General features: G+C 46.4%; 2 protein-coding genes across 6 annotated transcripts; both read right to left on the reverse strand.

Moving 5' to 3' along the window:
- ETNK2 (ethanolamine kinase 2) lies at nt 1–13,302 on the reverse strand. The gene is made up of 8 exons (XM_033918891.1): nt 12,918–13,302; nt 9,211–9,470; nt 8,988–9,131; nt 7,249–7,391; nt 6,834–6,917; nt 6,602–6,762; nt 6,013–6,086; nt 1–4,137 (listed from the first exon to the last, which is right to left on the reverse strand). The coding sequence occupies exons 1-8, from the start codon at nt 13,080–13,082 to the stop codon at nt 4,056–4,058; spliced, it is 1,113 nt and encodes a 370-aa protein (XP_033774782.1). The 5' UTR covers nt 13,083–13,302; the 3' UTR covers nt 1–4,055.
- A 1,702-nt stretch (nt 13,303–15,004) lies between these two features.
- REN (renin) lies at nt 15,005–27,280 on the reverse strand. Of its 5 annotated transcripts, none has more exons than XM_033918846.1 (10): nt 27,195–27,280; nt 26,956–27,109; nt 25,286–25,409; nt 24,365–24,483; nt 21,899–22,095; nt 21,414–21,422; nt 20,066–20,188; nt 17,155–17,299; nt 16,412–16,510; nt 15,005–15,464 (listed from the first exon to the last, which is right to left on the reverse strand). In XM_033918846.1, exons 1-10 carry the CDS (start codon nt 27,254–27,256, stop codon nt 15,306–15,308), a joined length of 1,191 nt encoding a protein of 396 aa, XP_033774737.1. In that variant the 5' UTR covers nt 27,257–27,280; the 3' UTR covers nt 15,005–15,305. The 5 variants fall into 5 exon arrangements, with proteins under 5 accessions (XP_033774737.1, XP_033774736.1, XP_033774738.1 ...); XM_033918845.1 differs by having other exon boundaries at nt 15,005–15,467; XM_033918847.1 differs by lacking the exon at nt 21,414–21,422 and having other exon boundaries at nt 15,005–15,467.
- Nucleotides 27,281–27,498: the final 218 nt, after the last annotated feature.

Genomic DNA, 27,498 nt, shown 5'->3' on the forward strand with positions numbered 1-27,498 from the left:
TGTCATACATTCCTCTTTATTAAAGTGGCTTTAGAGGTTCCACAGTTCATGGTACTAAATCATTCATTTGGGGAGAGATTATTTTTATTTGCATTTTAAATCTCTTGATTATGCATCAAAGTAGGAACAGAATTGTTCTGTCTAACCTCATACAATTCAACTGAAAGCTATCTTAAAGTGCTGTAGAGGGGAGATTCCTGTTTGGATCTGAAAAGGAGAGGTCCTTTCTCCCTCTCCGGGACCTGCTATCGGAAGAAGATCCACCTGTCAGAAGTGTGTTGGTGTTTGAGTTTCCAGGAGAAGAGAAGGCTGTCCATAGACCAGGCGGAGGGCTGTGAGTGTCTGGAAGTTTGAGGCTGATGAGAGGGATCCAAGGACTCCAAGGCTCCTTTCCTGCACCTGAAGACCTCTGGGAGATACAGAGCCCAGCACTGTAATCCTCTTATTTACCAGACAATTACTGGCTTCATCTCTCTCTTTCCTCTGTCACACACTGGTAGGAAAACCTGGACATGTCCAGAAGGTTGTTTTTTTTCCAAATGAGGGAGTCTGTTCGGATTTAGCTGGCTCTCCCAACTCCCACCTACTTCCTTCCCAGCCACTGTAGTTGAACCTTTGGGCAGCTGGCAGTGGCAATGAGGTGCGGCTGCTGCCATTGGCCTGCCCTGGAAGCCACCTCTCTGCAGGTTCCACCTAGGCAGGAACAGGAAGTTGCTGGAGAGAGGTAGCTTCCGGGGCACGCCGGCAGCAGAAGGTTCACCTTGCCGTTGCCGGCTGCCTGAAGATTACAGCAGCTGGGGCGGAGAGAGTTGGAGAGAGAGATCATGAAGGGAAGTTAGCAGCAACGGAGGGAGGGCTGAAGAATCAACATTGTGAGATGCTGGAGAAATAGCATGGAGGAAGGGAGGGCAGAAACAACAGAAGATTGGTTGGAAGGAAAGAGAGAGAAGCACTTACAGGGGAGGAGAGAGAGAAACACCTGTAGGGGAGGAGAGAGAGAAACACTAAAAGGCTACAGAGAATGGGAAGGGTGAACAAGGAATTGGGTGAAAGGTGGGGGGCATTGTGGGTAGAGTTGTGTCTTATTTTTTTTTTGTCTTCACAAACATGGTAACCCTATGCATTGGGGGGAGGATGTCTCAATTCCTCCTCACTCAGTTACACAATAGGGTGAGACTGTCTGTATCCCTCTCTCTCTCACTCTCTCTCTCCCTCCCCCCTCGGTGAGGGGAGGCTGTCTCTATCCCTCTCTCCTCCACAGTCACAATTCAGTGTAAGGCCCACGGGTCACTGGCAGCTCCTGGAGATCTCTGGGGTGGCCCCCGTGGTCTTTCTGGCTTTTTTCCCCTTCTACTCTTTCTCTCTACCCAAGCTCAAGACAGAAAGGCGGAAGTGGATGGCAGAAGAACCCACGTATGTGAAGAACAAGGCATTTCTCAATAGACAAAAGAGAGTGGATTTGGAAATGCTCCAAACTGTGAGGATAGCCCCCAATGAATTTGAAGGTGGGTTGGTGGGGACGGATGTCATTGACGCACACTGATCAGCAGTATGATAACCCCCTCATGGGAAGATATATGGCGGCTCTCCTTCAGCTCATCAGAATACAAAGTGGCCCCCTGAACTAGTAACACTCCCCCCAGCATAACATTTCTCCTGTGGACTGGATTAGCCTTACACATTCCGGTGTCTGTAGCCCCCTCCCATGGCTGGTGCTAAAGCCCAGCTCTGACTGGTCACCATGGAACAAGTGCACCTGCTGTTTGCTTGATGTGCGAGTTGACCTCTCCAGCCCCAGCTGCCCCTTCACAAGGGCTGTTGTACTGAGCTCTTTCCAGCACCTCACCCTCTCCTCTCTTGCCTGACCTGTTCACGTTATTAACTAAAATCTCATGTTGCTTTACAAACTTGACTTATTGTACAATACTCCCTTTAGAACGTGTTCGTAATTTTGGACAAATGGGCTGTTCTTTGAATCTCAGATTTTTTCAGTGGCAAAATCTTGCTTCTACAGTCTACAACTATTACTATTTATTATTTCTAAAGCGCTACCAGACGCACGCAGCACGATACATTAAACGCGTAAGAGATGGTCCCTGCTCAAAAGAGCTTACAATCTAATTATGTCAAAGAGAATAAACCAGGTGAATTCTCAGCTAGGGAATGACAATGTGGATAGGGTGGGAGACTATAGAGGGAATAGCCAACAGTGGGTAAGAGTAACAACATAAGAATAGCCAATGGCCCATCTAGCCCAGTAGCCCCTCTTTACGGTGGCCATTTCATGTCAAAAGAACCTGGCAACATTCCAGACTGATGTCATAAAGCCTCATTCCACCAATGCCTAAGAGCCAACTTCATCAGTGATGTCACAATGGCTCAATTGTCCTAGACTTGGCTCACATACGAACATAAGAATAGCCTTACTGGGTCAGACCAATGGCCCGTACTCACGGTGGTCAATCCAAGTCACTAGTACCTGGCCAAAACCCAAAGAGTGGCAACATTCAACCTTAGCGATCCAGGGGTTGGAGTTAGGACTCCATCCAATTGGAGTTCTCTGTCTATTTTTGGATAGAGACTCTGTTTTAATTTATGGTCTTATGACCAGCTACTTGACTCTCAATGGAATTTGTCAATCTGTCCTCGGATAACTCAGAATACTGCTATAAACCAAAACCTACTGACCACATCCAGTATCTCCTCTGCTTAAGGAAACTGGTAACCTATAGAGCGAAGCTTCAAATCATGGTTCTTGCATTTAAAGCAGGCATGCCAGTCAACCAACACAGCACTTCAATGTTCTTACCCTCTACAAGCCTTGCAATCTCAAAATGATAAACGCCCCTTAATCCCCCCTCGTGTCTTGCCTCGACTCTCACTTTGGCTTTCTACATCTCAGCTCCACTGAAGGGTTTAATTATTTTTTAGTATTTCTATACCACTTATGACGTAAGTGGTTTACAACTTTACATTCAGGTACTCAAGCATTTTTCCCTGTCTGTCCTGGTGGGCTCACACTCTATCTAATGGACCTGGGGCGATGGGGGGATTAAGTGACTTGCCCAGGGTCCCAAGGAGCAGCTTGGGATTTGAACCCACAACCTCAGGGTGCTGAGGCTGAGCTTCACCAGTTGAATTATAATCTGAAATCCCATTTTAATGGTAGCGGTCCAGGGTGAGTTACACTAGGTATTCCCTGACCCCAGAGCCACAGTAGTGATTACCTCACAGCAAATGCACTGAAGCCCATTCAGTTCCTGTGGGCTGCAAGCAAAATGCCATTGCGGCTTTATAAACCGGCCCTACAATTGTTCCCACTTGTGAAGCAACAGAGGGTTCAGTGACTTGGCCATAAGGCACCATAGAAGAATTTGAATCCTGGTTTCCCTGGATCTTAGTCCCCTGTTCTAAATATTAGGCTACAAAGCATTCTCTTTCTCACAAGTTTTTGGTGCTGGCTGGGTTGGTGGAGTGACTGCAAAATATATTTCTCCTCTTCCTTCCTTTGCTACCATTCTGCTTCACTAGGTTGTTTCTTTTCCTCCTTGCCTTACTTTCTGTTATTTCTACTGTAGTAAATATTTTAAAACCAATGTGATATCTCACAAATGGCAGTATATGACTTGAAATAGACAAAAACAAGTATAAACACACTGAAGGGGGAAACTGGCCTCTGAAGCAGAGTCTGTGGGTTCTCTCCTAATTGCACATTTTGATGAACTTTCTCTGCATACCTGGCACTGCATTTCTAGAGGAGAGAGGACCAAAGAGCCACCACCTGGAATGGGGGAAGGGGCAGAGAACGAGAGAGCCGGACAGGGAAGATGGAGGCATTGGGACAGTTCCCCTCCCAGTGTGTGACTGAGGTGACAGACTTCATTAGTCAAAGATCCCTTTTCAGGAATTTAAGAGGCCTCAACTCAGTAGTTTATTGCAGGTCTTGGGGTTTCCTTAACCAGATCCATGTGTGAAGGGAAAATCTCTGATCCTTGGCTCCATGAAACATACGCAGATGAAACAGTAGTCTTCAGACCCTGGTAGAGGGGATGGTGTCAGCTTTTCCCACTTTGGGAACACAATTCCATCACCATTGGTTTCACATGGAAATACTGTTTCAGTCGTATAGCAGCATATCTGGGAAAAAGAATGATAGGATGAGAATTTCCTGTCATGGAGAGAGTGAGTGAGGGTCTTATGTGGGCATGAGAGAGTGTGAGGACATGAGCTTGTATACAGATGCATGAAGGGAAGTGAGGGTCTCATGTGGATACATGAGAGAGTTTGTCTTCTGTGTAGACACTTGAGAGTGAGGGTCTCGTGAGTACACGAGTAGAGTGAATGAAGATTTTGTATATTGACCAGGGCTGTCAAAATTCCTCCTCAAAGGCCGCAATCCAGTATGAATATGCATGAGATCTATTAGCATACAATGAAAGCAGTGCATGCAAATAGATCTTATGCATATTCATTGGGGAAATCCTGAAAACCCGACTGGATTGCGGCCCTCGAGGAGGGACTTTGACACCCTTGATATAGACACATGAGGGGTGTGAGGGTCTCATAAGGACACGAGAGATTATGAGTGAGGAGAGAGAGTGAGCATTTGTCTTGTGTGTAGATACATAAGAGTTAGGGTCTCATTTATTTATTATAAAAAAATTTCCGCTTATCGACTAGGTGGACTGCAATTTTCACGTACATAAAATGTACAAATTCTATATCTCTTAAACAAAAAGTAAAAACCTCAAAACCCTCATTTCAAGATTCAGTCTTTGTAGACATCTTATTTATGAAATGCTCTGACAATAGATGATTTTTCAGCAGTTTTTTAAAAAGATTTAAAGTCAGAACAAAATCTTGCATTTCACTATCTTGGGCCAGCTACCAAAATTGCTGCCATCCAGGTCTTTTTAAAATGAGTATGATCAAGGGACAATCTCATTGTAATTTGTGAGCGTAATTCACGATTCAGCATCAGCTCCTATGGTACCTCCTTGTACAAAGAGAGAGCGAGGGTCTCGGGAACATTTGAGAAGGGACTAGATTGGTATAGGTTAAGATATATGTAGCATATTTTATTGAACAGGCAGTATATATTTTTAATCTGTCAGTTTCTTTCTGCTCTTTGAGGCTCTCCTGCCCCAGGAATCTTTTTTATAGCTTGTTCTGGTCATTGCCCATTCATGGACTATATATCTGCCTCCACAGCTCCCCCTGCTGGCAGGCTTCAGGAGCACAAACTCAACCTAAGGGCTGCCATGTGGCTGGAGTTGAAGTGGACCTGGGGCATTTACCATCAAAAGACCTAAACTGGCTAAAGTCTCTAAAGTCTGCTCCTGTTTTTCATACAGAGGGTGTTTTGCAGGGCAAAGATTGAATTTTTACAGCTTTAGCAGTTAGATAAACTGGGTTCTCTCTTTAGTTCAACTTCACCTATTAATCCACCTTCTCTCTGATTCTTCCTGAATGCACTGTAAGCTCCCCAGAGAAGGGGCCATGTCTCACACCTATCTGTGCAGTGGCTGTCAGGTGTGTGTGGTAGTGCTTAACACACACACCTGACAGGTTTGTTAATAGTGAAGTAGAAAGACACTTGTATAACTGAACAGAATACACGAAGCTCTCCTGAAGCAGAGGTCAGTCTTCTTTAAAGAGCTTACTGACTGGACTGTAATGTTTCCTGAGAACCTGGAAGAGGCTGGTACAACATCCACCAGTTGCAATTGCAAGGCAGATGCAGAAAAGGATTAAACGAGCTTGTTTGGAACTTGTGAAAATCACTTTCTGTGTAATTGGAAGGCGAAAGAGGATTTTGCATTCTAGGTCAGTCTGTTCCTTCCCCCCCCCCCCCCTTTCAATGCAAAAGCTGGACCTCAGACATGCTGGAAAACCACTTCTGAACCGGTGCAGTGGAGCACAGGAGGAGAGGGAGGGGGTAGTTCTGGAGGCAGATTCCTTCTTAGACCCAGATTTCACTGGAAAGCTAGAGCTCTCCAATGAGCCACTTACCTGGAAAAATTAAACTGGATTTTGGAAAATCTGGATTGAATCAAACCCCAAAGTCCCCAGAAGAAGTGTCCAGCCTGCGGAAAGGGAGAGAACCAGGATCACTTTGATAAAGGGAATGATACTGGTCTTATAAATAAACACACTACACAGACACTCAAGAATACGCCATTTTACTGTTTTGCAGCGTGACTGAAAGTTGCCAGGACCTTTTCCCTACTGCTCCGGTGGAGGAGGGCAAGAAATGAGCTATCCTCAAATTGCAGGTCATTCCCCTGGGTGCACATTCATTAACCACATTCATTAACCAGGATTCCTGGAATCCTGAGCAGAAAGCCAGGGGTAGTGGCTGATTCTCTAAGGTATAAAGGTTTCTAGATAATACTGGGTCATTGAGGACAGTTAGCCTTGGAGGTGAGGCACAGGGAAGAGTGCACGGGCAAAAGAGAAGGATGCCATCAACAGAAGACACAACCCAGTCGCAGATACCCATAACATCTCTTTAAAAAAGCAAAGTTGACTGAGCTAGAAAATGAAATGGGGGTGAGAAGGGACTCATTAAAGTAAGAATGGGGAAACCAATCGCACTTACCAAGGCAAATGCATTCACTTGGACATAGAGAATTGCCAGTTCTGAACTGGTCACCTCGCCTCCCGCCTGGCTCAGCTGTTTGTACATCTTCAGGTAATGTCCGAGCCACTGCATCTGCAGCTCTTTGCTGGGGAACAGACTAAAGTCTACGTCACTCACTCCTGGAAACAAGAGAGAAGTGATGAGCAAAGAGGGAGATGACAGAAGGGCGAAGGAGCAGAGACTCACTCACCTGCAAACTCATTGAAGTGATTCCCAATGTCAAATGCCTGGTAATTATATCCCACGTACTCATAGTCAATGAAGCGCACGTAACCTGCAGGAGGCAGAAAGAGGTCTGCGTTTACTCTACTCTCATAGTGACACAATTGAAAAGTGCATTGGCCAGAGTGAGAGAGCCTTGAGACTAGATGGACCATGCCATTCTCTCGGTGTCATCTGTTACTATGCTCACTCATCTTCTCATCAGCCACCAGCTCTTACTGGTAATCTAGGGGAAGTCGAGAAACCCCATTTTCCTCTCTACATTGTCAATCCCATGACAGTCTCCATGGGAAAAAGATTCCCTAAATGTGCCCCTCTTCCTCCTTCCCTTATTGTGGGTGCTCTGAGGCTGGCACCCTCTGGAGAGAGCAGGGTCCACCCACCTTCCTCTTCATTGTAGATGACATTCTTGCATAGCAGGTCATTGTGGCAAAGCAGTATGGGAGAGTCAAGCGCAGACAGATATTTTTTCATCCAGGCTAGTTCCTCTTCTAGAACATGCATAGGTGGCACTTCCGGAGGGAGCCTATGGGAAAGAGGAAACACCATCATGACCCTTCTCCACAGCTCCTGGCCTTCACTCTGCTCTCATGTCTGGCTCTGCCTTCCTGATAGACAGTGGAACTGCCCATCCGGAGATACTTAATGCAAGCTGAAGGAGCCCTACCTGACTCTAGGATTCATCCTTCTGGCCCAACCCCTTATGTTTCAAGTTTCTTTAGAGTTTCTACCCCTTATGTCAAATTTAATATCTGGATGGCTTACATTCTTAAAATACAAGGGGAAGAGAAAGGATTAAATGTTTAGCGTCTAAAGGGTGATCAGGATAATATTTGTTGTAGCTAATGTGTAAACCGCATAGTTTTATGGGGTATATAAATTGTTAAAGTGTAATGATGGGCCATGGAGGGAGAAAGGGTGAATTACAGTGTGGTGGGAGGAGGTGGCTGGTGCTCTCTGAAGTGCAATGCTGGGCATCTCCACGGCTTCCAACCACCACCATCCAAGTTTATTAAAATCTTGTCCCGCACCATGGACAGTCCTTCTGGGCGGCTTACAACCTAAAATCTGGTGATACATACTGTAGAATAAGAATCTCACATTTCACATATACAGAAATTTAGGGTAATTTGAACAACAAACTTTGATAGTAAAGGGTGGTTTTATGTTTTGCAGAACTCATAAATCTTTATCTTCATCTTATATCTTTACGATTTATAAGCGTCTTCAAATAAGAACGTTTTAAGATCATTCTTAAACTTGTCAAGTGTTCACTAATCTTATAGATACTGATAAGGAATTCCAAAGTTTGGGACCCGTTACTGAAAAAGTAGCCATTGTCACGTGTTCATGCACAATTTCTTGATATGTTGGGATTCTGAGGCGGTTTTGAGTTTCTGACCTAAGAGATCTTGATGGTAAATATGGGTTTAATAGACGCTTATGGTACAGTGACTCTACAACCAATAAAAGAGTTTTCTAAGTAATTTGATGATGTAGAGGTAGCCAGTGGGCTTTCTTCATTGAAGAGATTATATGATCAAATGTCCATTCTCCCAGCATCCCTGACCACACATCACCTCTTTTTATTGCTTATATTTAGGGTTATATACTATTACTGGTACATTTTATTGTAAATTTAAGTCTTTGTGTGCATCTATGTTCAGTAGATCTAAAATTAAGTTATTGTCTGTGGGTTATAGAAAAAGTTACAGCACTTGGACAATATGAATATCACATCAAAATATGCCACAGAAAAGAAAATTGCTTAAAATAGCCAAAAATAGGGTATAAATATATTGAAAGGAATTTTAGTGTGATCACAAGTGTATGAAAAAAACGAATCGGTCTCTCTGTTCATGTTTAATCACAACACACGTCTCGGGCTATATTTCACAATATGGACCATGTTTCAGGAGGCCACGAATATCGATAGTCACAGTCAAAATTCCTATCCTATGTATGTTCCTCACCTCTGAAGATTAACAGTAAATGGAATGGTGTCTATAAAGCTAACATCAGAGCCTGAGCCCCGGGATTCACCTTTCTAGCCTTTCCTTTGATGGACTACAGGGCAGGGTCAATGAGAAAGACCTCCAGAGCACCTGCAGTCTCTCCTTACCTGGGGCTGTCCTGGTTCCCCACAGAGAATTCACGTCTAATGAAGGCCAAGTACTTGTGGAGTCTATACCAGAGGTCAGCTTTAGGGCACTGACCATTGGCAATGGGAATACTGTGAAATTTTGCCACTTCTTGTGCTATCAGCCTGAAAGAAGTGAGATGACACATTGTGAGTCCCAACCCAATTGTATCAGCCTTGTCCCTGTCCCTAGTATTGGTCCCACCTGAAGATATGTTGCTCTCGGACATGCTCAGGTCCCAGTGCCGTTCCCCGTGTGAACTCATAGCAAAGGCCATTGGTGAAGGTACAGTGTAGTTTGGGGGCACACCCATGGGCATTAAGGAGTAGAAAGCTCTTCACCTCATTTTCGTGGTCTACTAACACCTCTGTCTTGTTTCCATAGACACGGATGAGCACCGCATCATCCATTTCCTCCTCCAGGTAACAAGCTAGGAGCTTATTGGTAAGACCTTCAGTAAAGAGCTGAGAAACCAGAACAAGAAAAGTTTACAGGCTTGCCCCTCCCCACATACATATGCAAAAACATGCAAATACACAGTCACCTTTCCTCCAGTTAAACCAGGGATCTCAAAGTCCCTCCTATAGGGCTGCAATCCAGTCGGGTTTTCACGATTTCCCCAATGAATATGCATGAGATCTATGTGCATGCACTGCTTTCAATGCATATTCATTGAGGAAATCCAGAAAACCCGACTGGATTGTGGCCCTCAAGGAGGGACTTTGAGATCCCTGAGTTAAACGATTTCCAAAATATCCAGCATCCACTTTAAAGAACATTACATTACATTAGTGATTTTTATTCCACCATTACCTTGCGGTTCAAGGCAGATTACATAAGAGGTTATCTGGACATTTTCAGAAGAGTTACAGAGTTGAGCGGGTTACTTGTGGGGATTGAAATGCTTCCTGCAGAGTTAGTTTGTTTTGATGGATTTCTTGAATAGCAGGGTTTTTATTTCTTTTCTGAAAGTTTTGTAGTCTGGCGTTGTGATCAATAGATTGGAGAGTTGGTAGTCTAGTTTCGCTGCCGGCATGGCCAGTAGGCCATCATACATTTTTTTGCGTTTGACGTCTCTGATTGGGGGGGGTGTGAATGGTGTTTGAGTTCTCCTTTGCCATGTTGTGTCAGTTTGGATAAGGCGGTCAAGTAGGCTGGGCTGTCTCAATTGATTGCTTTAAATAGTAGACATTAGAATTTGAATAGTATTTTTTGCTTGTATTGGGAGCCAGTGTGAGTCGAGCTATGCGGTGGTGATGTGGTTGTATTTCTTCAGTGAATACATCAGTCTCAGAGCTGTGTTTTGTACTGTTTGTAGTTGTTTTATCATGACTGTGGGGCAGGGGAGATAGACGATGTTGCAGTAGTCTAGAAGTCCTAGGACTAGGGATTGGACCATGAGCTAGAATTGTTTTCTCAAAGAATTTTTGGATTTGCCTTAAGTTTTTCATGACTGCGAATGACTTCTGTAATGTTTTGTTGATTTGTGGTTGCATGGTACAGCCTCTGTCTATCATCACTCCCAGAAGTCTAAGGGTGGGTTGAATGGGGTATGTGATTGAGTTTATTACTAAGTTTGTTATGGTTGGGTTTTATTTTTTTTTGAGAAGTATAAATTTTGTTTTGTCTGGGTTCAGCTTTAATTTGTGTTCTTTCATCCATGTAGCCACTGTTTCTACTTTTCTATGTAGTGTGTCTGTCATGGAGGATGTTGGTTGATCAAAAGGAAGGAGGATGGTGATGTTGTCTGCATAGCTATAAGAGGTTAAGCCTAATTTGTCTAGGCAGGTGCCGAGGGATGCAATGTAGAGATTAAGGAGTGTTGGGGATAATGGCGATCCTTGGGGTACGCAGCAGGGGTTGGACCATGGTTTAAATTTTTCTTTGTTTGTCTTTACTTTACTCTGTAGGTCCTGGATTGTAGGAATCCTTGAAACCATGTGTGCACCTTTCCTGTGATTCCTATTGTTTCTAGTATTTGTAGTAGGATGTCATGATCTAACAGGTCAAAAGCTGTGGTGAGATCTAGTTGTATAATCAGCATTTTTTTTTTTTTTTTTTGCCTGTGCTGAGGTGTTGTGTAGCTGTGTCTAGGAGGGAACCTAGTAGTGTCTCTGTGCTGTAATTTGTTCTGAACCCAGTGCAAAGGGTTGTCTGATAGAAATATCTCAAGAAATGTCTGGTCCTTACTGGAGTGAGTGGCTTACTGTCTCCCTGTACCCACCTCTAACCCACACAACTCGCTGCATCTTCTAACACTCATCAACATTTTTCGATCTTAGCTCAGCCTATCATCAAGTTTCAATGAGAGCGAATTCTTCCAAGTGCAGGAATTAGAGGTGCTGGAGGCCACATTCACTGATTTCTTCCTAGGTGTTAAGATCAGAACCTACTTGACTACCCCTGAGGTACGCTCTTAGATCCCACATGTTGGGTCAAGTGTCTTTGGAAGAGTTCTTTGTCATTGAAACTTGACTCGACAGTTATTCCAACCCCACTTTTTGGACTTTGAGATGTAAAAGCATCAGATATCTGAACAACAGGCCATAAAACACGATCTTGCTTGTGGCAGTTTCTCTACCTGGAAGAGTCCAGAACGTTTGTGATGAAGTGTCAGACCGGTGACACTTCTGTTGTGTTGCTGGGGGAAGGGAGAGAGTTCGTTGATGCTTTCCTTCCAGATAACAGAAGACTTTCCATATCCTAGGGAAGTGCTGCTGACAGTGTCATACCCTAGAAGTCTGGCACAGCTGCAGCGAGTGCAACATGTGGTTTTAGTTGTGTGCATGTGTGTTGCACAGAGTGCATTGTGTGTGTATAACTCAGAGGAACTGCAGTTTGTATGTGTGGATACACATATATGTGTCTACCGATCGCCCTCTCAAGAAGTATCGCACACTGTGTGCCAATCTGAGATTCCAGGAGTGCCACAAGACGCTGGAGAGGAGGAGAGACACCAGCTGCCTGCCTACAGGAGGATCCTGTGGTAGTCAGCCAGCGCCAGCGCCTCTTTCCTTCTAACACCCCCCACTGGTGGCTCAGGGCCCCCTCTGGAGGGCCTTCAATCATGCGCGGATGTTGACCTCGAGCCGCAGCCACCGTAGCTACTCAAAGTCTGCTCTAAGGATTGGCCGTATGCATGCACATTTTTTTGCTGCGAGCAACAAGTTCTAAAACCCAGATTTGCAAGTATTTCTGTGAGTAATTCAAATTCAAATCTGTGAGCGAAACTCCTAGAACATATGAGCGAGTGCTCAGCTACGCCGTTTAGAGGTCAAGTGCAATGTGGGTGTGTATGACTTTGACGTTGAACGAGAGCAACGGTGCCAAGTAAACAGGCATTTGGAGATGCAGATCTCCCACCTGTTGCTTCTGAGCAACGAGGCCAAATAAAGGGTTAAATAGGAATACAAATAATCCAGGGATCTACTGTGCTGAATCCTTCTTCATCTCTGATTTCACGATGCCTCTTTTATAATTTGCCCAGGTATTCGTATTTGGCCAAATAGTAAAAGAAGCTACAGATTGAATGTGTGTGCGCATTACACAGAGCGAGTGCAACACGTATATAGTGAGTGCAGTGTGTGTGTGTGTTTGGACAAATATCAGGAAATTCTGCTTCACGCAGAGAGTGGTTGACACCTGGAATGCCCTCCCAGAGGAGGTTATTGCGGAATCGACCGTCCTAGGATTCAAAAGCAAACTAGATGCACATCTCCTTACGAGAGGCATAGAGGGATACGGGTGACTACATTACGCCAGGTGTTCACCTGGCAGGGCCTCCGCGTGTGCGGATCACCCGACTTGATGGACCGAAGGTCTGATCCGGAGATGGCGCTTCTTATGTTTGTGTGCAGAGAACGTTTTGCACGCATTGTGTATGCCAGTGGTGCACAGCAGATGTGGAGTACCTTAGTCTGGATTTTCTGTGGGCTCCAGTCGGGCTTGAGTTCCTGGATCAGCTGCAGAACCCCGGGAAACACATTATTCTCATCCACGCTAATGCAGAGACACTGCAGCCCGGGACCCAGGCCTGCTACACACAGCTCGGTGTGATCTGGGATCTCCTCCTCCATCGCACGACTGGACACTTCTCATGTGTTAGGTGCAGAGCAGCAGAAGGGTATTCCCAGTGCCCCACCCCTGGGTCTGCAAAGGAGGAGCTGGGGGCAATGGGAGCAGTCCCAGTGCACATATGACAGACGAAGCTTTTCCCTCAGCTCCACAGTGAGATGCTTCCTGGCAAGCCAGGACTTCCCACAGCCACTCAGAATATTTGTACGTATCGGATCTCATTCATATTCAAAGAGTAGAGCAACCAGGACTGCTGTCAACAACCCCCTCCCTGTTAAGAGCTCATGTGTCAGTGAGTGACCCAGAATAGCAGGGTGGCATCCCAAGCATTTGCTCTCTGTGCCCACCCCTTGCAACTGTCCTGATGACCAGGACTGGCTTTGGGAAGTTGCGGTTTGCACAGCACTAGGTAAGAGCACTATTTCGGCATTGTGGAAACCCCAGCTCAGCTGCTGCTTCCCCTGAAAGGATTGTGTTCAGTATGCCATTGCTCTGGAACACAGAGTTTCTCATGCGTAAAACACCCCCAGGAGTAGGCTTGGGAAAAGGTGTGTACTTGTATGTGACTTGTATGTAAGCGTGTTCAGGACATTTTGCTATTATCTTTTATTTATCATTTGTAAATCATTCCCTGTTTATTTAATTGCTGTAAACCGAGTCGAGCTTTCTTAAAATAATGACTCGGTCTACAAAGTTAAGCTTTAGTTTAGTTTAGATTTATCTTTATCGGAAGTTTTCAAAGCCATCTGTAATGGATCGTAAACACAGATTCGGATGGATTCCACTGTGATTATTGTGAGCCTCTGGGGTGCTCTGTTTGCACTTCCATTATCACTCTACTATATATGTATGCTATGTTCACACATGATTTACACCTGGGTATGTTACAGCTTAAGTCCAGTTGTATTTCATAATAACACGCAGACACTTTCTGTACTTGTTCCTACTGATTGATACCTTTCCTATTTTAAAAGGAATTCACTTCCAGAGCTTTTTTTTTTTTTTGTTAGGTTGTTATGTACACTAGAGAATGACATGGGGACAAATTTTTTCCCGTCTCTGCAAGCTCCGTCCTCATTTGCACAAACCTCAAACGCTTTAAAATCATAAGTGTTTGAGGCTTGTGCGGTTAAGGCAGAGCTTACAGGAATGGGGCAGTGACAAAACTTTAATTCCTGCCGGGACAGAGACAAATTTGTTCCCGTGTCATTCTCTAATTTACACTGCTCTGACCTGTCTTGTTCCAAAAGAGCAGTGTAACAAGTGCTACGTTACGAGAGAACAGATAAGCAGCAAAGAGTCCACACAGTCTGCTCCTCTTTCACTAGAAATCCCCAACCCAGTTCTGGTGATAAGCCCCTCACACTTACACCTTTATACAGGAACCCCTGACCTGATAATTGGCATCTTTGGCTGTTTTGGGTCTTGCCAGACAGCAGATCAGAGATTGTTGGTATATGGGACGACCCAATCTATAAACACAAAGTGTGTGTGTGTGTGTGGGGGGGGGTGTTAGAGGGGGCACACAGGTAAGCTGGAGCATTACTCTCGGGGTTAGACAGATTGTGAGCCCACTGGGACAGAGAGGGAAAAATGCTTGAGTACCTGATTGTAAAAACCGCTTAGATCAGTGATTCCCAACCCTGTCCTGGAGGAACACCAGGCCAATCGGGTTTTCAGGCTAGCCCTAATGAATATGCATGAGAGAGATTTGCATATGATGGAAGTGATAGGCATGCAAATTTGCTTCATGCATATTCATTAGGGCTAGCCTGAAAACCCAATTGGCCTGGTGTTCCTCCAGGACAGGGTTGGGAACCACTGGCTTAGATAACCTTGATAGGCGGTATATAAAATCCTAATAAACTCGAAACCTGTTTCTCTAATCCTCTTCTTAGCAATGAACAGATCTTCACTTCACAAGCAATTGCTGGACATGTTTTAATGACATTCCTTTGGGGTTTAAAGATACTACATATTCCTTACGCCTGTAGCTCCAGAGTCCAGCCTGGGAAAAGATCTTCAGCAGAGTTATATGAAGGAACCCAAGAAGCTCTCATTCTGAAAGGCGTCTGAGCATCTTGTGGCCTAGTTTTCAAGATGACCCACCTAGAACTCCAATTTGCGAGGATTTGGTGGGCTATAAGATTGCACATAACATAATGGTTTTGCAGTCCATCAATTCCTCTTCTTGCTGCAATTCCAAGGTTGCCACTAGAGGTCACTCAGACAGAGGTGGCAAAGCCAATGCGATTGTTTTGCCGATCAAATTCCGTGTAATATTGGCCAATGAAGGTAGCTCCAAGAACCCAGAGGGGGCCGGTGGGTGGGGGGATGTCCAGACCCATGAAAGTGACAATGCAGAGGTCTTCACCATACAGAGACTGCTGCAGAAGGAAGACCACACCCATAAAAATAAGCTAATTAATGATCTTGCCAGCTTTGACTTCGACACACACTAGAACTGAAAGAAATCTTGCAGGTCACAAACTGATAACTGGGATATATCCTTAACTATGGGGTCAAAAGAATTGGCCAGACAGACGAGGATGGGATTGTCTCTTCTGTTATCATTTCATTTAGGGATGGAATAAGAGGTGACAAGCTCTGTAGGCCTCTAACAATCCCTAAGCCCTCCAGCCCTAGAGGTGACAGACTGTGTCCCTGCATCCAACCCCAGAACCCTCCAGTCCTACAGGTGACAGACTCTGTGTCCAACCCCTGAACCCTCCAGTCCTAGAGTGACAGACTCTGTGTTCCTGTGGCTCTCCCTGAGCCCTAGAGATAAGAGAAGATGTATGCAGCACGGATACAGAGCCTGTCATCTTTAGGACATAGGGGATGGGCATAGGGATACTGAACCTATTGGGTCTCCCATAGACCGAGCGTTATGAGTTATATTCTTCTCTAGGAGCTGAAGCAGAGCAGGTCCTGTTTTCCTATTTGGCTCTGACTTTTCAATTCAGTTGTCTTGGAAAAGTAGATCACATCTTCTTGGGACATAATCAGGACTGGCAGAGCCACTCCTGGTCAGTTACTCTCGCTCTCTCTAAATTGAGCTGCTGACCCGGTTCCCTCACAGCTGATCCTGTGCCCCAGTAACACTGATCGGCAGCATGTGAGAAACAGAGTCTGCAGTCAATCACTGCTTGCCCTATAATCTATATGCCCTCTGCTTCTGTTCACAGCTCAGGGGTCCACTGGGCTCTTTCTTCATTTGCACATAGCAGATTATCATGTGAAGCACTAAGAACTACTTTATATTATCATGTCAGCATATTTATACTATCCCCCATCCCAAGGAATTGACTCCAGCCCTCTCTGTACCTACCCGCAGGATATACGCTGGGCCATTGAGGGTGTAGCTTCTTCCGCCCATGTGGAAGGAGATGGCAGGCAGCTGAGCAACTTTGCCACAGTCTATGATGAACTGGAGGGGAACAAGACTGTCAGGCTGGTGGTCTGCACTAGAGGGTGCCAACACACTTAATCTTACAGGACAGGTAGCAAGTAATGTAATGCAAGCTCCCCCCTCCCCACCCTTGTGTTTTTCTGGGCTTTCAGTCTCAAGCGGTTTCTAAACCACCAAAAGCTGGCGGTTTCCCATTTTATTCCCAGTATCAGCCATCATGCACTACAGAGCTACCAAGCTGGTCATTTCAGGAGGCTTTTTGGCCAGTCCAAGGCGGTGCAGTATTTGTAGTCCTTGTTTCTGTCCATCAAAATCAGTGCTGCAGTTCCCATCATGCACCAGAATGAGGTTGGTAGAAATCCAGGACTGGCCAAAAAGTCTCCTGCCTGAAATGGGCCATCGAGTTACCATGTGCCACTGAAAGCAATGGAATGTCTCAATTCATCCTCCGTTTTTTGGAGCTATATGGTAACAGAAAGCCCATGGAACAGAGGCTGGGCTCCAGAACCTTCTTGAACTTCAGATCTGAAGCAGCTCCATTCAATTTGACTTCATAATGGACCTGTGAAGGAGTTCAGTGAAGGCGTAAGACAGACCCCATAGCATCCCAGCTGACCTTGGAAGGTCTGGAGAACTGGGAGAGTGGGTCCCTTTTGACTAACCTGTCCCTCTTCTAGCTCAGTAGCTCCAATGGCTTTCATCAACACAGATATTGAGCCCGCTGGGCCAGTGATGTAAGAAGCTCCAGTATCGATGGTCACTGTGCAGCCTTCTGTACAGAACAGAGTCTCAGCTCCAACAGATACTCTGCAAGAAAGAGAGACACATTCACAGCACCCACTGCTGGCTGTCACTGCAGTTTACTGCTACTGATCGCCCTGCACTTTGCTGTGGAGTATCCACGTAGCCCTTAAGTTCTAGAAGGCCACTGCATCCACATGGGTTAGTTTTGCACATACCATGATAGGACTGAACCCTACCCTGCCCTGTGCCAGAGTGTGGCCTAGTGGTTAAAGCTACACTCTCCCTGCACTGCTCCTTGTGACCCTGGGCAAGTCACTTAATCCTCCACGGCCCCAGGTACACTATGGTAGGTAGATTGTGAGCTCACGGGGACAGAGAAGGAAAATGCCTGCTTTGAGTGTGGTTATATAACTACAGAAAGGTGGTCTACAAGTCCCAACCCCTTCCCTTTTCCAATCAGTCTGTAGGGCCTAGAACAGGTGGGATAATTCCTGTATCTCTGGGCTACATTTTCTCAATCTCTGATTGCATTTGCCAGGACTTGTGGATTTGCTCTTTCACTTGCTAATGACATCTCTGTTATCAATGCTGATCTTACAATGGGTTCAGGAGTTCATTTGTACAGTGGTCCTAGTTCAGAGCAGGGAAGGGGCTGCTGCAGATGGAGTCCATTAAAAGTTACGCCAGAAAGCGAAGCCCAGCAACTGTCTCCGAAGTATCCCAAACATCAGGGTGTGAACAAGGTGTCTAGACAAAGGTCTAACAGGCTTTTTAATAGTTAATGGACCTCTGCACCTGAAACGTGTCCAAATTTTTAAACTCAGCTAATCGTTTACGTTAATTCACTTCTCCAATAAGGAATCCCACAGCTAAACACTACAACCAAACCCGTCCCTCGCTATGCTGTGACTCGAGTACCATAACCGCCAAAGGCCAAGCGCAGCCTAGAAACACTTCTTGACTCCAACCTATCGCTTTCTGACCACATCTCTCAGGTGGTATCTTCCTCATTCTACTACCTACGACAATTCTGAAAAATAAGGGACCAGTTTTCTGAGTCTCCTGCTTGGACCACTGCAAACAGTCTCACAGCGAAGAACATACAATGTCTCCGGTATGTACAGAACACAGACTTCTAAAATCCCTCCGTGCCAGTGACCCTGTCTCCTAGGCTCTTTTGTCAACTCACCAGCCTCCCATCACCAAACTTTGAGTCTTCAAGGGCCTGATGCTAGCGTTCAAATCTTTGCATGACATGGCAAACAGGTCCCTCCACTCCCAGGATGAAATGCGCCTCAAAATGCCCTTCAACTGTAAACTGCCAAAGGACGTTCCTACTCCCACTTCATGTCGAGCCGCTGGAATCGACTGCCCCGCAGATCAGATCCCTTGAAGGAGTCCTCACCTAACCCCCTGCCCTTGACTGATGGATCACAAAGGAATGTGTATTGGTACTAGAGACCATCGCTATGCATCACGTTAGGATAAATACTTGAATTGAAAAATCTTGGAAAATAATTGTATATTATATATGTTAACCTGAGCCCTTTGGGGAGAAGGGGATAGAAAACAATTTAATGAAATAAAAAATAAACTTCACAGTATGGAAGGACTAAGTGGATTCTGCTAGCCTGAGACTATGTGAACAACACAAAAACAAAATCCAACGAAAACTGCAGTACCGCAATTTTCGTGTCACCCATTCCAAGTGAAGAAGGATGACAGATAGGCGGTTGTTTTATACCTTAGCAACCATGGACCTCTGAGGAAGGAGTGTTTCCGAAACACGGACCTTTGGTTTGTTATAAGGTGCTATTTTTAACTGCATAAATGAAATATTTGCTATAATAACCATTGCCTGCATCTGGTACATAGTTGCCTGCAGTTTGGTTTTTCTTTTAGCCTGAGACTATGTCCAACTGATAGAATAATAATAATAATAATAATAAGAGCAAGGGGGCATCCGTGGAAAATCAAGGGCGGGAAACTGCACAGGGACACCAGGAAATTCTTTTTCACTGAAAGGGTGGTTGATCGCTGGAATAGTCTTCCACTTCAGGTGATTGAGGCCTGATTTTAAGGCCAAATGGGATAGACACGTGGGATCTATTCACAGAGAAAGGTAAGGGAGGGTCATTGGGGTGGGCAGACTGGATGGGCCGTGGAACCTTATCTGCCATCTATTTCTATGTTTCTATCTTTCTAGATCGCAGGACCGTGAAGTTCTATGCTCCAATTGAGTAGAACTTACAGAGCTGGAGATTAGCGACTAACAGTAAACAAGAACGGTTGTTGTGGGAGAGATTATGTGGATCGGCTACCCAGGTGTTGCCTAAATTCACCAGAGTTGTTTGTATGCCTAAGTAATTTTTCCAGGTCTTTGTTTGATAAGAGAGAAGATGTTGATAGGGTCTTTTAAATTTACATCCTCTAACCGGTGGGGAGACGAACTTCAGCTGTGAGCTTCTCTTATGTTTGTTGGTTGAGAAGGAGAAGAGGACACTTATATATTTAGGGGCTAAGCTGTATAGAGCCTTAAAGCAGAAACATCCCAGCTTAAACTTCACACGTGCCTCCATTGGCAACCAGTGCAGGAGTCTCTTTGCCACTGACACACATCCTTCCATGCTGTCTGCCACTGATACACATCCTTCCATGCTGTCTGCCACTGACACACACCCTTCCATGCTGTCTGCCACTGACATACACCCTTCCATGCTGTCTGCCACTGACAAACACCCTCCCATGCTGTCTGCCACTAACACACACCCTTCCATGCTGTCTGCCACTGACACACATCCTTCCATGCTGTCTGCCACTGATACGTACCCTTTCATGCTGACCTGCCAGAAACCCTTATTAACAATATTCAGGTATTGGAAACTTCCAGTGTAATAAGAGGGGTCTGAGCCCCCCAAGATTATCTCCCCACCAGGCCTGAGATGAGTATCCCTGTGATACAAAGACAAGACAGTCATTAGCCTTCTCTGTCTCTTCTTCCTCCCCCTCCCCCTCCCACTCTGCACAGGACCATGCCATGCTGTGGAGCTGTGAGCCCTACCTTGGTCATGCTGTGTCATCCAGGTCAGTGAGAATGTGGTTCAGAGTGCTAGGAGAGAGATGGGTGTGGTGGTCATGCAATGCCCAGCGCTGACAGCCTCACTCCATGTCAGGGAAACATCAGGGTCCAGGCCTTTCCTTTACTTCAGCCACTTCTGATAATTCTTGGGAGGGAAAGTCTCAGCCTCCCATAAGCCAGAAAAACTATCCCTTGTGCAGAGTAGAGAATGACATGGGGACAAATTTTTCCCTATCCCCGCGGAAACTCATTTTCCTGTCCCGTCCCCATTCCTGCAAGCTCCGCCCTCATCTGCACAAGCATCAAACGCTTTAAAATCATAAGTGGCAACATTCTAGAGCTCAGACTGTGATGTCATAATGCCTCATTCCACTAATGCCTAAGCTCCATCCTCACCCGCACAAGCCTCAAACGCTTTCAAATCCTAAGTGGCAACATTCTGGAGCTGAGATTGTGATGTCATAATGCCTCATTCCACCAATGCCTAAGCTCCGTCCTTACACTTTCATATCCTAAGTGGCAACATTCTAGAGCTCAGATTGTGATGTCATAATGCCTCATTCCACCAATGCCTAAGCTCCACCCTCATCTGCACAAGCCTCAAACGCTTTAAACTCCTAAGTTGCAACATTCTAGAGCTGAGATTGTGATGTCATAATGGCTCATTCCACCAATGCCTAAGCTCCGACCTCATCCGCACAAGTCTCAAACGCTTTAAAATCATAAGTGTTCGAGGCTTGTGCGGTTAAGGCAGAGCTTACAGGAAGGGGACAGGAACAGCGACAAAACTCACAGGGATGGGACGGGGAAATTGAGTTCTTTCAGGGAGGGGGACAAATTTGTTCCCATGTCATTCTCTAGTGCAGAACCCAGCAACTACTGTCCAGGGATCCAAAGACGGACCAGAACACGTCTTGGGCTCGGTTTCCTGCTAGTGGGATATCCTGAGGAGAGCCGAGTCCAGGGTTTCGGGGACAGCGCTGAGCAGGTGCATTGCGAAAGCCCAGTTACCGCAGGGAGATGAGAGGCAGTGGGAAAGGTGTGACTGGGAGGGGGGGGGGTGCAAGCCTCGCCCACTCGACTGCTTTCTCTTCTTACTTCGAACTTCTGTAAAGAAAGAAAAGTCGAACTCATGTATCAGCCACAGTAAGGAGGTTCAGCTCCCCAGCCCTCCCCACTTGTTCTGTGGATGCAAACGCCCTTTAGGGGGTGGCAAATTGAAAGAAATACAGATTGGGAGAGGGAGGATGGGCATTAGCGCCTGTAGCATATAGTGTGTGTGTGTGTGTGGGGGGGGGGTATTGCTTCCTGTCCCACACCCAGAGCATCCTCTGTTTCATTTAGTATGGACTTAACAATGCACATATTCTTATGACATAAACCGATCTGAATCCTGTGACACCCACCCATGTATTACTCTATCCTGCCCTGCAGCGCCCCCTGCTGTTCCAGTACTGGTACTGTGATGGTCTGATCCAGGAAACGCTCTCGCTCTTTGCAGCAGTAGGTGCGGTGCATGTTATGGCAGCAGAGACACAGAGGTTGTGTGTTGTATACCCCAGTCCTGTTAGAGTGCCACACACCTGCTGTAAAACACCGAGAACACTTTTTCCCTCAGAACGTGCTCTGACAGGATCTGGTCAAACACCGGGGTTATGCCATCAATCGCCTGGCTGGGGAACCCCATACCCAGCACCCCATCGAACATGGCTAGGATGAAAGGGAAGGCGGGTAATGCTGTGGCCTCAGCAAAGAGCTGGATAACAGGGATATCGGCCACCTATGGAGGAAAACATAGGTGTCAGTAATGGCCTGAGAGGTAGCGAGCTGCTGAGATGTTGGGCAGACCTGAATATGTCGAGACCCCCATTTCCCCCCCCCCCAAAAGGAGGAAAAATACTTGACTCAAATATAAGATGAGGGCTTAATATTCAAATGCCTTGCCCTGCCAGGCTCTGCACCCAGCCCCCCTCACTCCCTGCCAGGGTCTGCACCTGTCCCCTCTCCCTCCCTGCCCTGTACCATCTCCCTCCCTCCCAAAGCCTTGCAGGGCCTGCCACGGGACCCGGTGGTCCAGCGGTGGGTCAGGATCTGAGGGATCCCCTATCTCCCATCCCAGCCGAATCCAAAACCCCCCGCACATACACCCTGTCTCCCCAGCACACCACTCCGACTCCTCAGTGGCCTTGCGGTGGACGGCACAGGAGGATTCCCTTCTGTTTCCTTTGCCTGTTGAAATTAACAACCACACCTCCCTCCCACCTCCCCCATATACCTTTCGGGTCCCTGGTAGCCAGCCAGTGCATGGAGCAGGAGCGATCTTCCTGCCGTCCTGCTCCGTTCGAGGCCACTGGCTGATTGGCTGTTAGGAGTTCTCGACTGTCCTGTCCACCGCGAGGCCACTGAGAAGTCCGGGGGAGGCGGGGTTTTTGGATTTGGCCGGGTCTTGTGGCAGGCCCTGTGGAGGCCTACAATAGGTCCGGGAGGGGAGCGGGTAGGCGATGGCCCGAATATAAGCCATTTTTTTGGCCCCTAAAACTAATGAATTATGCCCTATTGGAAACCATAGGAGGGACCTACCTAGACACTATCAGGTCTACCCACTGCACTCATACAAAGACCCACTCATTCACTTAACACACAAACAATAAGAAATTATCAGCATGCACCCGTACCCATCTAAGACAAGTATACCTTTTGCCCAGTTTCTCCGCTATCGACGAATTTGTAGCTCCAATGCCGAATATAGGCACCAGTCAGTACCATTGATGGAGAAGTTTCATCAGAGAGGATATCCAGAAACTATTGTGTCTAGAGCAGCTAGACGGGCTCTTTACAATCACAGGGAGGCCCTATTGGAGTATTGGAGGGAACAACCTCAAGGGGATGTGATCCCTTTTGTTTCTAAGTTTAATCAGATGTCCCCTCGGGTGGAACGGGTCATGCAAACACATGTTGGGCTCCTGCAGGTTCACCCCTGTTTTCAGGATATTAGAATCCTTTATGCTTATGGAAGGAACAGGAATCTATGTGACATCTGAGCCCTAATATGTTACCTGCAGTGGACAAGGAGGGTGTTCAGAATGGTGAACGGGGACGGTTTCAGGACAAAGGTTTAGACTGAAGAGCAATACAACCTGCATTACAGAGGGGGTTATTTATATCATCATATGCCCCTGTCCTTTGTTATATGTGGGACAGACCTCACGGAAATTGAGGGTCAGATTACTGTATACATACTAAGAGAGTGGAAGAACCCCTGGTGGCACTGCCTTGAAGCCAACATGTCTCCCCTGCTCTGTGAGACGTGGTGATTGGAGACATCAGCTACGTCAGAGGGAACAAAGATAGATCTACAATCTACAAACCGTCCAGCCAGCTGGGCTGAATGCCCGAATTGAGTGGGCGGCCTTCTTTGGTTGAAGCTGGCTGGGGATTGGTCTGACTGGAAGGGGGAGGAGTCTGTACTCCATTTTGAAGAGAATCCCACGCCTTGGCTTCTATGTGTGTGGATGTGAGCGGTTGGAACACTTGGAGCGCCTCTACCGTTGCTGGTGGAGTAGGCTGGAATTATTCCCCTGACGCAGCTCAGCGAAACGGAGGTTTCCCGTCGGGAAAGTGGTTGCGGGGCCAGGCAGGCTTGCACTTTTTGGATGCATGGAAGACAGCCTGGACACCGTCTGCAGCTAAGTGTTGGTTTGTTTTTTCCTGCTTACCATTGACTGTGTTTGAGACTCATATATGTGCTGCTTGCTCTACTCACATTGTTTGGAGTTTTGTTATTTGTCATGCTAGATTTTTTTTGAGGTGTTTCTCACTGCTGAGTGAACTGATACATTTTGGACCTTGCTTAATGGTTGTTTATAAGTGGAGTTTTTTGCTTTTTCTCTTGTTTTTTTGTGTGTTAAGTGAATGAGTGGGTCTTTGTATGAGTGCAGTGGGTAGACCTGGCAGTGTCTAGGTAGGTCCCTCCTATGGTTTCCAATAGGGCATAACCAAAGGACCATCTTGCTGGAGTGAGTCCTAGAGACCCTGTTTGGGGAACTTACTTTGACCACATCCTGGCTGAGGAAGCCCTTCACGTTCCCTGTCCCATATTGGATGGCAAAGCTGGTCCCATTTTCCAGGTACGTCTCAGATCTGGAAGAGTCGTAGCGGTTATGTGAGACTGGGAAGAAGAGAAAGACAACGGGAATGGTGACCTCAAAGCAGAATAGTGGTGGAGGGAGGGTTGGGATGGGAGCAACCAGTTCTAAAAAACCAACAATTTTCCAGATTTGCAAATATTTTGCTGAGCGACGCTCCTCGAGCGTATGAGCGATTGCTCACGTGCTCAGCTTAGAGGGAACATAGGGCTTGGGCTCCCCATTTTGGGCTCGTGCCCCCTCCAAACCTGCAGCACATATTAAGTGGCTGGTGGGGATGCCAAAGAGATTCGATGCCCGAACTGCTCCCCAACCTCCTCGTCCTGTTGCATTAAAGAGAAAGTTGGGGGTGCACCTCCAGCCACCGCCACTTCCTTGCACGTGCTCACTTTTTGCGCACTGTTGACTTTCTCTTTACTGTAATAGCACAAGAAGGGGAGGAGCAGCCCAGGCAGTGAATTTCATCGGCTTCGGCATCAACACCAGCAAAGGTAACATTTTGAACATGCAGTGGGGGGGGGGATGCTTTGCCTCCCCCTAATTCACACATACTCCCTTGCCTCAAAGTGTGTGTGTATGAGACACTGCAGCTACCCTCTTGAGGGGAGGGGGGCACCTACATTCTATATGTTACCCAATCCATACAGTTTGGGTCTGCATTGGGGGGGATGGTCAGGCTTTTTCCTATGGGCACTTCTACCTCTATCTCACCCTTAATCCGTAAGAAACAACCATAACCCTCCCCTCTTCCCCCCCCCCAACAAAACCAAATCACTGCAACTGCAGCAACAAGTTCTCCACACAAAACCACCCCTCCCTTCTTACCACAGGCGCTGTATAGGGGGGAGCAGAGGTGTGATGGCACCCAAAGATTTGCTGAGCCCGTGTCAAACACCACTTTGAAGGTCTGTGCTGGGGACCCGATGCTGATTTCACCAAAGTACTGAGTCTGAAGGAAGAGAAACAGCGAGGGATGAGAGCGAGATCTCTGGTTCCACCAGCATAAATCCAATAGGAAGACTCGAAATATTCATAGGTTAACATATCTGACCTTAAAAGACTGTCAATTGAAGAGATTTTGGGGGAAACCATTTTGCTTTCAAGCTGGGAAAATGAACTCCTGGTTAGCTACCCTTAGACCACAAGCCCAAGCCTATTGTTAAAAACCTACTTATTTGATAAATGGCTAAAATGAGATTGGCTAGATCCCCTTTGAAATGTTTATGTCTGCTTCACTGAATGTACAGTCTTCTTGGATGTAAACCGCTTAGAACTTATGGTAGGGCAGGACGTATGTAAGAATAAAAGTTATTAGTTGCCTCCTTGGTATCTGTTTCACTTTTGGAATTTACCACTTTCCTTCTGTTGATGCTTTGAAGTTCACTTTTGATATCTGCTCTTCACATTCCATCAGAGTATTTCAACTCTACTTCTCGCCTCTTCTTTGCCTTCCACCTTAATTTACACTCACCTATTCGTATATCTCAATATTCATTTTTCAATTTCTCACACACTTGTTCACATTTTTTAGGACCCCTGAAGGAGGTGGTTTAGTTGAAACATGGACCATGCTGTGTCCGCACCACCTATGTAGATTTTGCTCTATGAATATATTATCAGTGGCATAGTAAGGTAGAGGTGGGGTGGTTAGTCTGCCCCAGGCACTCTGTGGGTGGGGGCGCCAGCCCCCTTCCTCCTCTCCGCCCCGCCTCTTCTCACTCTTGCTACGCCACTGTGATAAGTGATTAAAAGACTCCGGTTCTTCACACTAGTGTCCTAACACTTTGGATGTCTATTAATTGTCCAGAATAAACCAGTTGACCCCTGAAGCAGACGTTTGATGTCGAAACACGACTTGTGTCGGGTCCATCAAGGATCTACTTCTGATTATCTCACACTTGAGGCCCCTTTGTGCTCGTTTCATTTTGTCTCTGTGCCCTGGGCTTTGACCCTCTCTGCATTCTACCAGGAAAAAAATGTTGAAATTCAGCCCAACAAACCAAACCTTTTCTCCTTCCACCCTCACACTTTCATGTTCTTGGTTTGGGTTGGCATCAGTTTCACTTTAGAACTGGTACCTGACCCAAATCACTCCTGACAGCTTAAGTCACTCCTGGTTTGGTTCTATTTATGTGTAGATTCGTAGCTTTTAGTCAATTAAATTGGAAAAAAAAGTCCATGGATGTAATGGGGCAATGAGGGAGTGTGTGGATCCTTAGCTAAGAGCTCTCTGTGCTCCACACCCAACATCTCATCACCCGCAGATCTTCTCTACCCCTGTTTGCATTTCCAAGGAATTCTAAATGCGCTACAAATGCAGACGGTCTTATTACCAGCTGTGAACTGACCGAAGAGCCCAGAGGGGGCCTAGAGACCATCACATTGATTGTACATAAGGTACTAGAAGAGAATAGGATGCCATGCTAGCACTCTCTCCCATGAGACGTGGGGAAAATGGTGAACTCACCCTTACGGTGCAAAGTACACAAACTTACATCCAGGTAGTTGGTGAGGATGGTGGGTGCAGTGCCATTGTGCGGATTCCTTGCACTGTACCCCTTCAGCTTCAGCTCAGGAAAGATCTCTGACGCTTTCACCCCCATCTCACGCAGGGTTTCCCGGATCGAGGGCATTTTCTTCAGGGGAATTCTGTGACAGGGAGAGACAGCACACATTGACCAGCCCTCTGCTATTCCCTCATTAAATGCCTCCCCCCTCCCCAGTGGGAGCTTACCTTCTGAAAGCACCAGAGGGTGCCCACAGCAAGCAGAAAAGCCAAAAGCCCTCCCACAGCATCCTGGTACTGTCAGTCAGTCTCTGTGCTAGGGAGCAGTGCCGAAAACCACAAGCAACCTGCTGCTTTTATGCCGGAGTTTTCCTAGGCTGCTGGGGGGGGGGGGGGTTGGACAGGACTTCTGCATCTGGGCTGGACCTCAGTTCCAAGTGAGAAAAAGACGTCCAGCCTTCCAACGCAGGGGGTCACCGGCTCCTGTTGCAAATGAAATGTCTGGAGATGTTTAGCAAAAGAATTCAGGATT

Source organism: Geotrypetes seraphini, chromosome 13 (assembly GCF_902459505.1).
Source record: "Geotrypetes seraphini chromosome 13, aGeoSer1.1, whole genome shotgun sequence".
NCBI classification, from domain to species: domain Eukaryota; kingdom Metazoa; phylum Chordata; class Amphibia; order Gymnophiona; family Dermophiidae; genus Geotrypetes; species Geotrypetes seraphini.